The sequence below is a fragment of the Stylophora pistillata genome, chromosome 9, assembly GCF_964205215.1.
Source record: "Stylophora pistillata chromosome 9, jaStyPist1.2, whole genome shotgun sequence".
In the NCBI taxonomy this organism is placed as follows: Eukaryota; Metazoa; Cnidaria; class Anthozoa; order Scleractinia; family Pocilloporidae; genus Stylophora; species Stylophora pistillata.
The window spans coordinates 23,935,272-23,952,700 of NC_142527.1; the positions used below are offsets into that span (position 1 = coordinate 23,935,272).

General features: G+C 39.3%; 2 protein-coding genes and 1 pseudogene across 2 annotated transcripts; 2 read left to right on the forward strand and 1 right to left on the reverse strand.

Moving 5' to 3' along the window:
• The first annotated feature begins 508 nt into the window (after positions 1 to 508).
• Positions 509 to 1,992, forward strand: LOC148723926 (histamine H2 receptor-like; annotated as a pseudogene).
• Positions 1,993 to 5,289: 3,297 nt separating this feature from the next.
• Positions 5,290 to 6,583, forward strand: LOC148723927 (beta-1 adrenergic receptor-like). The gene has a single exon (XM_088734556.1). The coding sequence runs from the start codon at positions 5,402 to 5,404 to the stop codon at positions 6,368 to 6,370; it is 969 nt and encodes a 322-aa protein (XP_088590682.1). The 5' UTR covers positions 5,290 to 5,401; the 3' UTR covers positions 6,371 to 6,583.
• Positions 6,584 to 8,545: 1,962 nt separating this feature from the next.
• On the reverse strand, positions 8,546 to 10,680 carry LOC148723928 (uncharacterized). Its single transcript, XM_088734512.1, has 2 exons — positions 8,685 to 10,680; positions 8,546 to 8,574 (listed from the first exon to the last, which is right to left on the reverse strand). Exons 1-2 carry the CDS (start codon positions 10,678 to 10,680, stop codon positions 8,546 to 8,548), a joined length of 2,025 nt encoding a protein of 674 aa, XP_088590638.1.
• Positions 10,681 to 17,429: the final 6,749 nt, after the last annotated feature.

Consider the following 17,429-nt stretch of genomic DNA (forward strand, 5'->3'; position numbering starts at 1 on the left):
TCAACTTTTAATTCGCAACTCAACACATTTATTGATTTGAATAAGGCTACAAACTTTCATATGCAGCAACAAACTTGACATTTGGTTTAGTTAGATTCAAATAAGGGCCCCCTGAGTCTGTCCACGAGTGTGACCAATTGTTAGATTACCCTGAAAAAGGTTCTTAAAACGTTTTAATAACAATGACTTTTAGTCATTGTTATTTTTTACACTTCTTGTCAAGATAGCAGCTGCCAATCGAGGGGAAACGTTTATTCATTTTTATTAATCTTCTTCCGATAGACAGAGATATAACCATATCTACATCTATGGACTGGAGACGGATAAAAAAAAATTTAAGTTTCATAGCACATTTTCAAAAAACTTTGAGATCTTTTTAATGTCACAAGTACCTTTCCTCAAACAGACGCCGCAAGAAAATTAGGTTTGCTTGCCTGTCAAAAATTGCATATTCAGAGAAAAATTGTGAATAATTGCATGCATAAAAACGGAAGAAGTATCTCAGCAACAGTCAGTAACATCTGTTCCCTGACGAGGGCAGCCAGTTGAACATTTCATACGGTTTTCGAACTTAGTTCTCAACTTCTGTTGTTACTTTACACCAACTTAGCATGACAGGTAACTGCACAGACCAACATCTCAGCACTGCAGCATCCATCTTTCTATCAGTGTGGTTCTCCTTGTCTGGTGTAGCCGCTGTCACTGGAAATGTCGTCGTGTTGTGGCTGTTCTGCAAAAACTAGTCTTTACGAACAATTTCCAACCGCTTTTTAGCCTCGTTATCTGTGGGGGACGCTTTTGTCGGCCTTGTTATAGATCCTGTTTGGATTGCTATCAGATGTTGGATTCAGCCACCACCTCCAAGCCCTTTGTCTGAGATAAGATTCGCACTGTGGGTTCACACAACTGCAGCCACTGCTTTGAACTCGTGCTGTGTTTCAATCGACCGTTTTATTGCAATTCAGTTTCCTTTCCGGTATCAGGACATTTTAAGTAAAAGAAGATGCATTGCGGTCATTCTTTTGGTGTGGTTTATTTCACTGAGTCTTCCTTTGTCGACGCTGTTCAACAGACAAGGTGGATTAAAACTAGTTCTATGGATAGTGTTTGTAGGCCCACTAATAGTGGTCTCCTTTTGCTACATGTTCATTTTCAAATTAGCCAGAAAACAATTCAGGAGAGTTTTGGCAGCCACTCCACTTCCTAACTCTGATGAAAATATAAGAGTTAGTATTATGCAGAATTTTAAAGCTATCAAAACAGTCGGTTTTGTTTTAGGTGCTTGTATCATCACATGGATTCCAAGTTTAATTCTGTTTTTGATGAAAATTTATCATAAAAAAGCAGGACGGAAATGCGAAGCAAACCAAATCTGGTCTATTGCAATGCCTTGGGCTGATGCAATCGCATTTACTTCATCAGCGATTAACCCATTGATCTATTACTTCAGAAATAGCGACTTTCGCCGAGCCTTTCGCCGCACCTTCCGTTGGCTGCCCTGATTTCATGATCAAAATGCATCATACCAAAGTGCACAGCCAGAGCGAAACCAAATGGTGTGAAACGTTGGGATTTGCAGGCGTGGCAACTTGGCAACTAAGGAGGCTAATATAACATAAACTCTGAGGAAAATCCTGGCGAAAAAGTACTCTCGCATAATTTCAAACCTGTTGCCCCTCATAAACAGTTAATGTTCAAACGGAAGCCTTAAAGGAATTTATAAGCTTGTATGACGTAGCTATGTTTCGAAGTAAATGTAAAGAAAAAGAATAATAATACCTCTTTCAAATAAGTTTCCTTCGATTGTTTGTAAACTGCTGATGCAGTCCGGCTTAAGTTCCCCGAAAAGTGTTGTGATGCGCATTTGATCATATCCACATGTTAATTTGCGCAATATAAATATTAAATTGATATTATTAATTATCAATAAAGTGCTTAGATCTCCATCCTCGAAAATAGAGACTTTATACAGAGCCGATAGAAGGCGAATGCCACGAGATCGTGGTGAAACAAAATTAAACTGTTAAAGGTCAGGACACGCCAAGAAATACGTCGGTACGACTTGCCACGGCGATAAGTCGCCCTAACATATCGCCTTGAGTAACGAGCTCGGAATCCATCGGTGCGACTGAATTTTCTCAACGCACACCTGTTTATCATCTTCTAAAGCTAACAGAGCCCTGTTCCCTTTTGTTATATCCTTAGAGCTCAGTCTCTCTAATCGCCAATTTTCAGATCTCACTTCATTTCGTGCCATAAAGTATTCTGCCAGCTGCGAGGTCCAGCCTGGTTTTTCTTGTACTTTCCTTGCCGTGTCCACAGGGCAACAAGCGATAGGCAAGGCAAAATTCTTTATTTCGAAATTTTTGAAAAGCCAAACAATTTTGCGAATTTCAACAAGCTTTTAATGTAACTGACCAGCCTTAGGTATGATATATTTAGTAGCACAACACGGGCGCAAAGAAAGTCGAAAGTCACCAAAAAGAGCATTAAAACAACCACAACTACAGAATAAAGGCAATTAAGGAGACTGACCACTTCATATTCATCGCGTTTAGTATCTTTTATCTAATTTTCCCTATCTTTTCTATAACTTTCCTTCTTTGACGGTACACACTCACGCTTAAACTTCAACCTTAATATGTTAGATATTCCCACTAATGACCTTTAGATCCCAAAATCACACACAGTACGCCTGGGCTGCCTGTGCAAGGATTTGTGCGCTCATAGTTTAAAACACGATGGGATACCCACATCCAAAATGTAATGGGTATCCCTTCTCTTAAAGAATATTTTAGCATTTCCCAGGGTACAGATATATGCATAATCATGTAGTTGCAATATAAAAGGGGGAAAGGAGGTTACTCGACCTCAATTGTTCAACCTACATTTTGAAGAGGAGGGGCCATCCGTACCCGAGTGATCTAGGTATCCCTTACAGTTCTCACAGTATGAAATACTGATACTTCCTCGTTGGCATGGTATGCACTCTTGCACTCTCGACAACCTAGATGCTTTGATTCAAAGGATTAATCTGAAAAATGAATTAAGAATTTCCGTACCTCTTGACTCCGATCTCTGTTGACAACTTTTCCCGGAGGTTTCTCGGACATCAAGTGAACCTTGCCACTACTCAAAAAGAACTATCATTACGCTGTGAAATTGACCTGACCACACCAAAGGAGATAGCTGAGTCGATGCTTAAAACCTGATATCAGCGGACGTCCTCAGTTCCAAAAGGAAATTTGCTTAAAGCAATTTCTAGAAAAAGAGAAGACCTGGTCTGCATTATTTTTTTTAACAAACCATTTAGTATAAGTTGCTTCCACATTAGGGAACTGGGCAACTGCCATAGAAACTCATAAAATATAATGAATGTGAGGACATAACACGTATTACCAAGAGAGAGAAAAATTTAGAATCAGTGGAAAGAGGATTTTTTTATCAGATTTCAGATCTATATTTTTACAAGAAAATGGACAAACTAAAGTTGCAGCCCAACATCGTCCATGAATGGTAGAGCCAAAGTGACAGAACGATGGACGCTGCAGCGCTGGGCTGAACCACTGAGTCGCTATCATTCTTGGTAAGATGGTGGACAGCAACAGCAGAAGAAAGAAAATAAGCTTAGCGAATGCTTGACATTTTCCTGTCCTCTCTACAAACCAAACAAATTTTTCCAAAACTGAATATTTTTGCAGGAATTATCATATCTTTTGAAAGATGATGTACTGTTCATTGACAGACGCGTCTAATTGATAGAGAGACGATAGAGATCGGATGAAAATAATTACACGTTCCTGGTCTTATAGTAATGTCCTAATCCTCCTCTGCTTCTTATTATCGATTAAAAAGAGCTACTGCTACGATTAGTTTGTAAAACATAAAAAGCCATGATGAGGTTTTGTTGATAAGTGGTAGGACCTCTATGAGAAAGCTTTTAATTTGGATAACATTTTTAACGGCTCCTGGTTAAAAGTTAAAGGAGTTCACGCGAATCACGTAAGTGGTCACATTCATGGCTCCGAAGGCATGAATTTGATTCCCATTCAGTCAGTGGAAAAATTAATGCAAATAAAAGTATGTATGAATGTCGAAGTTCTGGGGACAGCAAACGGTGCTCATCAGGTTCCTCAAGGAAACGTGACTCATTCTAGATTTTAACTATTTCAGGGATATTTTTGGCCTGGAAATGAAAATAAATACGGTTGTAACAATACTGGAGATCATCTATTAGAGTTTAACCATTTATTTTCTTGAACGAACAAGATGAATGTGAGCTGCCAGTTTGGTGCACGTCGGCTAAGACATAATTGTGCAAATTTTTGTGTTTTAGAGAACAAGCGGCAGAAACCAGATGGTACGAAGTCTATTTTCTTTTTACCGATTGCCATAAAATTCTTCCTTAAAACCTCTCTAATCGAATACTTCCTCGTCAGAGCCTAGTTACACAACCTCATGTATCGCGATAATCGATTCTTTCGCGCGTCACGGTCCATAAAACTAACAGACTAACATCTAACGACTTCTTTCTTGCATGGAGACAGTTTACCGCAAAATTCTTTTGTATTCTTTAGAGGCCTGATAGGCCTAAGTTCCAATCAAGTAAAATTTAGACTGATGATGTATCGAAAAACCACCCATTGAGTTCATCAACGCTTGAAAGTTTGAGATGAATGAGAGGCTTTATTTATTTACGTATTTTTTTTAACAAAGCAGTCGTCGAAAATATCGTGAAACCCTTTCCCCCACCCCCACACCCGATATAAGTTTGCTTAACTTGCGTATTATTCGCAGCAAGTAGTACATTACCGACTATTTTAAATCAACTTTCAATTCGAAACTCAACACATTTCTTCATTTAAATTACGCTACTAACTTTAATATGCCGCAACAAACTTGACACTTGGTTTAGTTAGATTCAAATATGGGCCCCCTGAGTCTGTCCACGAGTGTGACGAATTATGAGATTAGCGTGAAAAAGGTTCTTAAAGCGTTTTAAAAACTCAAAAGCAGCCGCCTATCGATGGGAAACGTTTGTTGATTTTTATTAAACTTCTGCCGATAGACTTAGATAAAACAACTTTTACATTGATGGACTGGAGACGGATAACACAAAATTTAAGTTTCATAGCATATTTTCAAAAAACTTTGAGATCTTTTTAATGTCACAAGTACCTTTCCTCAAACAGACGCCGCAAAAATAAATTAAATGTGCCTGTCAATAAGCTGCATATTCAGAGAAAAATTGTGAATAATTGCATGCATAAAAAATGACGAAGAAGCATCCTCAGCAACAGTCATTAACATCTGTTCCCTGAAGAGGGCAGGTAATTGAAAATTTCATACGGTTTCCAAATTTATTTTGTCAACTTCTGTTGTTACTTTACACCAACTTAACATGAAAGGTAACGGCACAGACCAACATCTCAGCAGTGCAGCATCCATCGTTCTATCAGTATGGTTCTCCTTGTCTGGTGTAACCGCTGTCATTGGAAATGTCGTTGTGTTGTGGCTGTTCTACAAAAACGAGTCTTTACGAACAATTTCCAACCGCTTTTTAGCCTCGTTATCCGTGGCGGACGCTTTTGTTGGTCTTGTTATAGATCCTGTTTGGATTGCTATCAGATGTTGGATTCAGCCACCACTTCGAAGCCCTTTGTTTACTATCAGATCAGTGTTGTGGGTTCACACAACTGCAGCCACTGCTTTGAACTCGTGCTGTGTTTCAATCGACCGTTTTATTACAATTCGGTTTCCTTTCCGGTATCAGGACATTTTAAGTAAAAGAAGATGCATTGCGGTCATTATTTTGGTGTGGTTTATTTCACTGAGTCTTCCTTGGTCGATGTTGTTAGTAACAAGAAAAAAAGATAGACGACCACTACATCTGTGCCTTGTATGTATTGCGTCTATAGGTTCATTATTTGTGGTCTCCTTTTGCTATATATTCGTTTTCAAATTGGCCAGAAAACAATTCAGGAGAGCCAGTTTGGTAGCCAATCCACTTCCTGACTCTGGTGAAAATATAAGAGTTCGTACTATACAAAATTTTAAAGCTATTAAAACAGTAGGTTTTCTTTTAGGTGCTTGCATCATCACACGGATTCCCACTTTAGTTCTGGTGTTGGTTAACTTTTATAATTTGAAAGCAAATCGGATGAGTAATAAGAGTAAAATTCTATATCACGCATGGCCTTGGGTTGAGGCAATCGCTTTTACTTCATCAGCGATTAACCCATTCATCTATTACTTCAGAAATAGCGACTTTCGCCGAGCCTTTCGCCGCACCTTCCGTTGGCTGCCCTGTGTTTATGAACAAAATGCAGCAAACCATGGCGCACCACGAGAGCGAAACCAGATGGTATGAAACACTGGGACTCGCACGCATGACAACTTGGTAACTAAGGAGGCTAATATAAACTCTGGCGAAAAAGTACTCTCGCGTAATTTCAAACTTGTTGCTCCTCATAAACAGTTAATGGCGGATAAAACAGAAGCCTTACTTCCTAGGCTTGTTTAGCGTAACTATGTTTCGTAGTAAATTTTAAGAGAAAACAATAAAAAGACCTTTCTTCTGTCATATCAGACAATTTTTTCAGGACAGGTAATTTACCCCTGGTCAAATAGTTGTTATTATGTTCTGACAATAAATCCGGCAAGATGTATGGAGAAAACTCTTATATAAGGAAAGTTTAAATTGTCTCGATCTACAAAATTAAGAAAAGAAAGAAGATTCATCATTTCTATAATCTTGGGAGTATCGTGAATATCCATTTTCAAACTTGCGTTTCTTAATTTTCTGTTCTTTTTTTTTTTTTCGAGTAAGGATGACGAGCTTTTGTAATTATGTTAATGTTAGCTAGAATAAAGTGCTTAGGTCCACATCCTGGATAATAGAAACCTTATACAGAGCCGATAGAAGGCGAATGCAAAGAGAACGTGGTGAAACAAAATTAAATGTTTTAGAGACCAGGAAACGCCGAGCAATACGTCGGTACGACTTGTCACGGCGATAAGTCGCCCTAACATATCGCCTCGCGTGACAAACAGAATGTTTGTGTAATCCGTCGGTGCGACTGACTCTTCTCAACGCACCTGTTTGCATTCTTCTTAAATATCATCTTCTAAAGGTCGACTCCATACAGAGCAACTGAGTAACTGGGGCAGTGCTAAAGAGATTCATAAAATTTAATAATAATAATAATAATAATAATAATATTAAAATTTATAGTGCGCAAATTCCATAAAATGTTCAAATGCGCATTACAAGATTAAAAATTACCATTAAAATAGACTTACAATAATTTTAAGAAACAATTAAAAGTAAACTTAGAATGGCTAAAAAAGCTATAAAAATGCACTACGAAAAAGGTGAGTCTTAAGTTTAGCTTTAAAAATATTTACTGTTCCTGCGCTCCTAATATCCAGCGGTAGTTCGTTCCATAGTTTCGGAGCAGCACAGGTAAAGGAACGGTCCCCCAGTGTAGCTTTCGATTTAAATGATGGATGGCTAAGTAAAAGCTTACCGCTGGAATTTCTTAAATTATATTTGGAGGGGGGTCTAAGGGAAATAAGAGAGGATAGATAAGAAGGGGCTAAAAAATTAAGAATCTTAAAAGTAATTAACAATATTTTAAACTCAATTCTATATCTAATTGGTAACCAGTGTAACTTAAAAATTAAGGGCGTAATATGACAAAATTTCTGTTCTTTAAGAATCAGTCTGGCACAAGCATTCTGTACTTGTTGCAGCTTATTCAACAAGCAGTCCGGTAGTCCATATAATAGGCCATTACAATAGTCCAGGCGGCTCGTTATGAATGCATGGACAAGAGTTTCAGTTGACTGCTGTGAAAGGTACTTTCTGATCCGACGAATATTATAAATGTAGTAAAATGAAGAGGCACAAATTTTCGTGATGTGTGTTGCCATGGAGAGCCTTGAATCAAACCAGGAACCAAGATTTCTCGCAATTGGCACGGGGTGTATGTCTGAGTCGCCCACACGTATACTGATATTGTCGAGCTTTCCCAGCTGTTGTGATGTGCCAATGATAAGGAATTCAGTCTTGTCGTCATTTAATTTAAGATCATTATTCAACATCCAAAGACGAATGTCTCTGATGCAGTCCTCCATACTCCTCACTACAGCAAGTTGTTCAGCTCTGTCGTTGGGACTAAATGAGATGTAAACTTGTGAGTCATCAGCGTAACAATGAATCGTGGGCAAATGATATTCAATGATCTCAAAAAGCTTGCTCGTATACAACGAAAACAATAACGGACCCAGACAGGAACCTTGAGGCACACCGCATTCTAATTTAAAAGGTTCCGATAGCGAATCGTTAATCATGATCCGTTGAGTTCTACCAGACAAATAGGACGTAAACCAGGAGAGGGCTTTCCCCTGTATACCAAATGATGACTCAAGTCGACGTAGCATGGTGTCGTGATCAACTGTGTCGAAGGCAGCACTTAAATCGAGCAGAATAAGCAGAGTAACACGTTGACTGTTCATGTTAAGGAGAATGTCATCCGTAACCTTAAGGAGTGCAGTTTCTGTGCTGTGGTTCTGTCGATAGGCGGATTGAAACACTGGGAACAGATTGTTGCCATTCAGATAATGCTGTAGCTGCTTGGCAACAATAGTCTCAACCAGCTTTGAGATAAATGCCAAATTACTCACGGGTCTGTAGTTCTTAAAAACAAGAGGTAATCCATCCTTCTTCAGCAGCGGCCGTACTAGAGCACTTTTCCAGATGCGTGGAAAATAACCAGAATCAAGCGAAAGATTTATTATTTTCGTGATCGGAGGTAGTAGCACATCGGCGAAGTCAGTAAGAAGCTTGGTTGGAATAGGATCAAGAAGACAAGATTTCTTTGATGAAGCTTTGATTAAATCAAACACCTCTGATTCGGACAGGAGAGTAAATTCTGAAAAACAGGAAGCAGTCACAGTACTGGCAGCGTCAATGGTGACAGGAAGGCGGCTCTGGTTTGCAATAGCAGACTTGATATCAGCAATTTTTTGAGCAAAGAATTTTCCAAAATCATTAGCCAACTGATAATCATTAGTCGACAGTGGGAGGCCAGGACCATTTGATAAATTCAGCAGGGACTTACTTGCTCTAAATAACCTTCTCTGGTCCGTGCTGTTCTCAGTTATGAAGTTTGTATAGTATGCACTACGAGCCTCGTTACTCAAAAACGTCACTCGATTTCTCATTGCGCGGTAGGATAGTAAATCGATGTGTGCTTTAGAAGCCCTCCATTTCCTTTCAGCTTTCCTCCGTTGACGTTTAGCCGATATAATTTCATGATTCATCCATGGAACACGAGTTCTAATAGTAACATTCTTTTGCTTAACAGGAGCGTGCCGATCCAGCAGGGAACGCAATGTGTTGTTGAATAAGGCGGCAAGCTCGTCAGGATCTTCAGTATCCGTTTGAAGAAGCTCGCTGTTACAGATTTCATCCGCAAAAGCAGACTTATCAATTGATCGCAGCTTCCTAAATGAGACACGCCCAACTTTGAGAGGTGGTCGAGGTGTTTTCAATTTGAAAAGTAACGCTAGATGATCCGAAAATAGAATGTCAGGCGATGGTCGACCGCTAATAAGGTTGTCTGACGTTCGAGTAATTACCAGATCTAGTGTATGACCAAGTTCATGCGTTGGTTCTGTCACATGTTGAGTTAAAGACATTGACTCCAATAAATCCAGAAAGCGACAAGCAGCTGAATCATTGTGATCATCAACATGGATGTTAAAATCGCCAGTTAAACACAGGACGTCGTTAGATAGGATAACAGATTCAAGGTACTCTGAAAATTCGTCAATAAAGCTGTTTACAGTCACAGGATCATTAACAGAGTACGGCGGTCGATAGATGATTGCCAGTCGAAAGCGTAGGGAGCCAGTGCAGACAAGGTATTCAGAAGATTCAAAGGAAATCCTTGAAACAGTTTCGAGCTTGGAAACATTGATGTTATCTCTGAACAAGAGGGCCGTACCTCCACCTCTACGATCACCCCTAGGGCAGTGTAAAAGTTTATAGCCAGCAGGAGTTATCTCGTAGCACACAGCGGAGTCGTTGTCTGATAACCAAGTTTCAGTTATTGCAACTAGGTCAGCTTTGCATTCGTCGACATAATCAACAAACAGTGCAGATTTGTTTGAAATAGAACGAGCATTTAACGTGCACATGGTCAGCTGAGTGTTCGATGTACTCAAATGGAGATCAGATACGCGGTTTACCTGCACAACGTTGGAGCGGTGGCTATGATGATGGCTTCGATGTTTAACTGCTCGACGATTTGTTGTAAAAGACGTAATTGGTGGACCAGGGTTCGGGCTGATGTCGCCACTAGTTGTTAAGCGAAGACTCGTTAGGTTAAAGGAAGAAACAGAGTTCGGAGTATGAGATATCCGAGCAGTGAAGTAGCGATGTGATCTTGTTGAAGATGAAAATCCAAGATGGCGGAACAAACGCATCGACGACGAGCAACTTGCACGGTATAAATCCACTTCATTAGTGGTCTTTGTAACTCCAGAATCATCAAGGGCATAAGATGGACAGAAAATGAGCGTATTTAGATAAATTAAAGAGCGACTTAAACAACAGAACAGATATAGATAAGTGGCTATGGCGGAGCCGAGAAAATTACGACTGACCGCCATTGCGCCGCTGACCAAAGCTTTAAGGAATGTGAGGGTATAAAACGAATTACCCAGAGACAAGAGGTAAACATCGTTACCAAGACTGAAAGTTTTTAATCAAATTCCAAATGTACTCAAGCAGCAATCCGTTTCAACATCATCTATTACTAGCAGCAGAGTCCTGTTCCGTTTTGATATATCCCTAGAGCCCAGTCTCTGATCGCTCAATCTTCAGATCTCACATTATTTCATGCCACAAGGCATTCTGCCAGCTGCTAGTTCCGTTTCGAGCGTTAGCCCTTCGTCAGGGCGAATAGAGGAATTGTGGGTTGTATGCGGGTTTATATGCAGAAAGCAGAGCTACGCCATTGATGGGAAGATGGCGACGAGAAAAACACGAATACATTAGGGGAATGAAAGACCGCTGATTGCCATATGTTGTTTAGAATGACGAGGTAAATTAAAGTGCCTAGACTTGTTTTGATGCGTCCTTGTAATTCCTTCCTACGTCGCGAAGGTGTTCTCGGAATCGGCCACCTAGTCGTCTTCCTGTTTCACCGATGTATAACTTTTTGCAATAAGTGAAAGTTATGCAATAGATTACGTTGGCGGAGGTGCACGCGAAGTGATCGGTGATCTCAATGAATCGCTTAGGTCCGATATTTTCTCAGCGTTGTGAATGAAAGAAAAAGTTTTGCATCGCGCACGAGCGCATTTAAAAGTGCCGGGTTGGTCATTAGTTTGGAATGAACTTCTGACCAAAAATTGCCTACATTTTTGTTGCGTTTGAATGAAATGAGTGGAGGTTGCGAAAAGATAGTGGCAGTCTCTGGATCATTTTGAAGTAATTTAAAGTTTTTAGGAATAATGGATTTAACTGAGTGGTTGTGAGGGTGAAACGTGAAAGTGAATGGAATGCGGTCGGAATTTTCTTCTGTGACGTTTTTAGTGCTGACTGTAATAAGTTGGGCGCGTGGTAACCTGCTTGAACGACAGAAACAGGGTAACCACGTTTTTCGAAAAACTGGCACATTGACTCTGATTTGTGGGAAAAATCATCACTACATAAAAGACGAAGTCTTAGAAACTGTGAAAAGGAAATGGAATTCTTAACATGAGATGGATGCAAAGATGAATACAGCAAATAGCTATGTGAGTCTGTAGATTTGTAATACACACTAGTGGATAAACCGTTGCCTTCAATTGAAACTTTGATATCTAAAATGGATAAAGAATTGTCGGAAATTTCCCAGGTATATTTTAGAGCCGGGTGAAAAGAATTGACTGCGGTTATGAATTGAGTTAGCTCCTCTCTCGTAGAGGAGGTAGCGCTATACAGTCGTCGAAGTAGCGACCGTAGAGTTCAGGTTTGGGGGCAATGTATTGGCTAAAAAAACTTGGTGTTCAACAAAACCTACAAAAAGATTGGCATAGGTGGGTCCCATTTTGGTACCCATGGCTACGCCGTTGGTTTGTTTGAAAAAGTTGTCCCCGAATGAAAAACAATTAAGTGTGAGTACTGGTTCAGCTAAGCGAAGTAGGGTTTCAGATTTAGGTTCCTTATAACAGTACGTTGATCAAAAAAATGTTTGAGGGCCAGAAGACCTTCATCATTCAGAATGACAGTATAAAGAGATGTAGTGTCCATGGTGAAAAGAAGTTTGTCCTGGCCAAGAAAATTAAAGTCGCGAAAAATTTGGAGAGCGTGTTGGCTGTCTTTGATATATGATGGTAAAGTTTTCACGATGTGAGCCATGATTTTGTCTAAATAGCTGGAAATAAGTTCGCTAGGGCAACTGCAAGCCGAGACAATGGGCCGACCCGGGTTGCTAGGTTTGTGAATTTTAGGTAAAAAGTAAATATAAGAAGTTTTAGGAGTGGTTATGATGAGATTTTTTGCAGTAGCCGGCAATAGCCTGTTTTTTGCAATAGCCTGTTTAGCTATGAGTTCGTTAATCGTATTTTGACGATGTTTTGTCCTTGTCATTCCTTTCTACGTCGTGAAGGTGTTCTCGGACGCAAGACAACAAAAGAGTTATTCCTGTTTCGTGCAGAGCCCATGACGCGGGCACCGCATTGATCATTTACCCCTCCAAAGGAACAAAGCGCAGTCGTAAAATTATCCTGAAACATCTTATCGTTATACTTTTAATACTTGATAAGTACACAAACATTTGCACTTGAATAGGGGGAGGAATGGAAACTCGGCCCAGTCCTAATACTCTCACGCCCAAAATGGCGGGCCCTATTGGCATCATCTCATGTCTCGTGTAGAATATTTCATTTAAACAGCAACAATAATTTTTTGTCATCAAACTCTTCTGACTGTGGATTCTCTCTTTGTCGGATGGTTCCATTTATTTGGTTTTAAAGTACCTAAGATCTCTGCTGGATCACTATTCACCTGGACGGTGCTCACTGCGGCACGTAAGCCTATGGTCATGCTCTCTAAGTGCTGGGTATTTGCGGGAACTATTCAGTCTATTCAAAAGAAGCTCAGACTAAAACGATCGTTTTAGTCTGAGCTTAATGGTTAAGGCCGACCGGGTTAAAATCACTTTATTTCCAATTAAAAAAACGGCCTGACAAAATATAGAGACTTTGCATGCTTTAAAACTTTGCATAGAAAACACTCTAACCTTGTATTAGAATATTTTACGATTTTCCACTGCACATATTCATGGCTCAGAAGGCATGAATTTGATTCCCATTCAGTTAGTGGAAAAAAATTGATGCTAAACGTTGTAGTCTGAATTCTAATCTGACAACAGAAAACAAATTTGTGGCTAGAATGAAGGAAAATTCCACGCTAAATTAAATCGTAATCTTAGTCTTAATCATTTGTCTTCAAGAGTAACAATGCATATGGTTCATTAGAAACTCGTTACTCGGGCTTCCGAAGGAAACGCCCAAGGTTTAAATTCGGCGTTGTTTGTTTGTTTGTTTGTTGTGTTTTTTTTTCGTTCAGTCACAAAACGCAGTTCCACTACAGCGCATGCGTAAAATGTAAGCGCATACGTAGAATGAACCCTAGAGCACATGGTTTAAAGCAAGAAAGCAATGGCTGCCTTCGTGGACAATTCCTTGCTTGATGCACCCGAAAGAAATTCGATGGCTATTACGCCCAATGTCTATACAAAATCACACACCGTTCGCGGTAGAGCCGCACTAAAACTTGTGGAGCGATTTGGGAACGAGTCGTTCCTCGAACTTTACGAGAGATCAATTTACGAGCGATTCTTTACGAGTGAAGCTTTTATCGGGAAATATCAAGCGAAACCTGCTATATCAAATGAGTTGTTCAAAGATGAATTTTCATATAATCTTTTGCCATACTGAATAACATCAGATAAGGTGTTTGAATTCCAACAACTACATCATTTCATTACAGAGTAACAGACTGAATAGACAGCCACAGCACAACTCACATTGAACTTTCTGGTTTCACAGGCATGACTCTGAAAAAGGGTGCTATTTTGAACTTTTTTAATTTTAACCCCTTTTAACTCAAATATATCATTGTTAACCTTATGTATACTCTGAAAATAATGTGCTAAGCCATTCAGTTATGATACTTCAAGCAGCACACATCTACCTCGAGGATGGTTTCTACCATAAATATCCTTTGCACGAGAATCGAATATTTTGAAGCCCACATTGCCTTTACAATAGATGACACCTGCAGTACATCCTATTCTCACGACAAAATTGTTGAAATTTTCAGATATAAGTGATTGAAAGGCTCTATCTAAGGAGGTACAGTACTGATATCCTTCTATTGTCGTGTCTTAATGAATAGTACCAGTATAGCTCTCACTGTATTGAAGTTCATAATCAGTCTCTAAGACATTTAAAAGTGTGGGTAATTCTGTCTGCATTAAAAATGAATGTCTGGTTAATTGAGACAAACATGAATACAACTGATTTCCAATGCTCATTATTGACACGAGATCATTAGCAGAATTAATTCCTTGTTTGTTATTGTAAATCAAAGTGCATAAACTCATTGCAACACATTGTTGCCCTGAATTTTGTCCAAATATCAATTCATTAGCTTGGCTATATGACGTCATTATTGTTCTGCGGCAAGAGTCAATCTATTTTGGAGTAGGACTAGGACTAGGATTTTTCTCAACATCTGAACTCAGTTGAAATTTACAATAGTTTGATGCGTGTGTCTGACTGTCATAAAGACACAAGGGTCTATTACAAGAAAACATTGATAAAAACCACCTTGCTTTATACTTCAATTTCATTATCCTCTGATATACCCACATTAAACAATTCAAGAAATACTTCTTATCATGTTTTGTAACAATATTTAATCTTATCCTCTTCGTATGAAGCTTACATATATTCTTTGTATGTATGTATATACGAATATTTATACAGGGTAGCCCAGTTCAGCAACTTAGCTAGTGTAACACCCACTCTGTGTAACACCCACCCATCCCACCCTACCCATCCACCTCTCCTACCCCTAACCCTGCAGGAGACGGGGCCTACGGTTTATTCGTCCTTATCCGAGAAGACTAGAATATCTATCCATTTCTTGTTATTATAGAAAGGTAGCAAATTCTCCTCAGTTATTTTAAGGCCATGAGGTAACCGGGAGGCAGTATAATGTAACTCTTCTAACCTTCACATAACCACGTGGCCAAGAGGACTTCGGTATGCGTGGACGAATACGCTCATAAACAAATTCCTTCAGTTTTCTGCCCTTTCTTCCAGACGTTTCAGTAGCTTTTGGTATTGGGTTCTCGATCACGTCTAAATACACGGTTGTATTTATCGAATTTATCCGTGAAAAAGTCGACCCTTTATGACCGAAAAATCAGCCCAAAAAATCACCCTCGACTTATACACGGATCATAGACAAAGACCTGACTCAAGCAATCCAATAAATTAGCATAACATTTGCCCGAAGTCCATTAGGAAAACCGAGTTCACAAAACCAGTTCTAATTGTGTTCGAGTTTCGTCAGTTTTCAGCGCGTTCTTCATCGACGAAAAAGTTTGAAATAATAAACTTTACGACGTGGGTTACACAGAAACCTAGTAGGTCTGATTTCTATTGTATCTTCTGATCCGTAGAGCAGACATTTTTCCTTACAGCTTCGCTGCTGTTTCTGTAGACTGCACTGCAGCCATTTCCGGCGTCCTTACGCCAGGCGAATAATCTGGGGGAGTTATTCGCCTGGAGTGACGACCCCGGAAATGGCTACAAGGCAGTCTACTGTTTTCGGTGCTGTTTTCGTTTCCATCGAACGATTACAGTAACTTAGTAACCTGGCAAATGCTGTTTACTCGCGCGGTCTTATTTGTTACGCGCGTGTTGTGTGTAGTTTCTAAGATGGCACTGTTTTCATCGAGCTATCCTTCGAAGCTCTTCGGTGTTCCTTCGGTCTACTAAATCTCCTTTCAAAAGGTTATTTAGATGCATGAAGATTTCATTTTCAAAGCGTTTTACAAAATATGGTAAATTGCTTCTCCAGTAAATCGAAGTGCTCGTATATGCTTAAATAATGAGTCGTGGTGATGTAAACAAAACAGCACACAGTTACATTTTGCTCTTCAGTCTTTTTAATTCACCGTGTTTTCAATACATTCTTAGATATAAGAGATCAGCCATTTGGGAAATTTCTATCGGTCTGAATTTCTCTTAACCAGAAATTATGAAAAATCCGATTTTTGACCTTGAAAATGGGGGGGGGGAGGTCGACTTATACACGGGGTCCACTTATACACGGATAAATACGGTATCTATTATAGTTTGACCAGTCATTTTCTTAAAAGAACAAGATGAATATGGGCTACCAGTTTGGTGCAAGTTGGCTAAGACGTATACAAATTTTTCCGTTTTAGCGCGGCAGAAACCAGATGGCACGAAGTCGACTGTTTTTTTTTTTTCAACAATTGCCATAAAAGTCCTCCTTAAAACCTTCTAATCGAAGATTTCCTTGTCATAGCCCAGTTATACAACCTCAGATATCGTACTAAGTGATTCTTCAGCGCACCACGGACAATAAAATTAACGGACTAACATGTAACAACTTCTTTTCTTGAATGGATACAAAAACAGTTACCGGAGAATTCTATTTTATTCTTGAGAGGCCTTATAAGCCTAAGTTCCAATCAAGTAAGATTTAGACTGATGATGTATCGAAAATACGACCCATTGGGTTCATTAACGCTTGAAAATTTGGAATAAATGAGAGGCTTCATTCATTTACGTATTTTTGTTTTGTTTTTTTTTTTTTTTTGCAAAGCAGTCGTCTAAGATGCCGTGAACACCCCCCCTCCCATTTGAGTTTGCTCAACTTGCGTATTTTTCGCAGCATGTACTAAATTACCGACTATTTTAAGATCAACTTTTAATTCGAAACTCAACACATTTCTTCATCAGTTGAAATTAGGCTAGCTACTAACTTTAATATGCAGCAGCAAACTTGAAATCGGTCTCGTTTACTTCAAATATGGGCCCCCTGAGCCTGTCCACGAGTGTGACCAATTGTGAGATTAGCGTGAAAAAGGTTCTTAAAACGTTTGCTGTGAATGTGTGATTTACATTAGCATAAATAAAAGTATCTGGTGAGAACCATTCAGAAAAAAGGGGAAGATATTTTTGTACTCTGTTAAGGCACTCAATATCGTCAAAAATACGAATATTGTGTAATAAGTATTTTTAGGAAATCTACAATGATTTAGAGATAAATGCAAAACTGCTTAGGCCTTCTTCCGGCTGAAGCAGCTTCTATCAGCAAGCTGCAA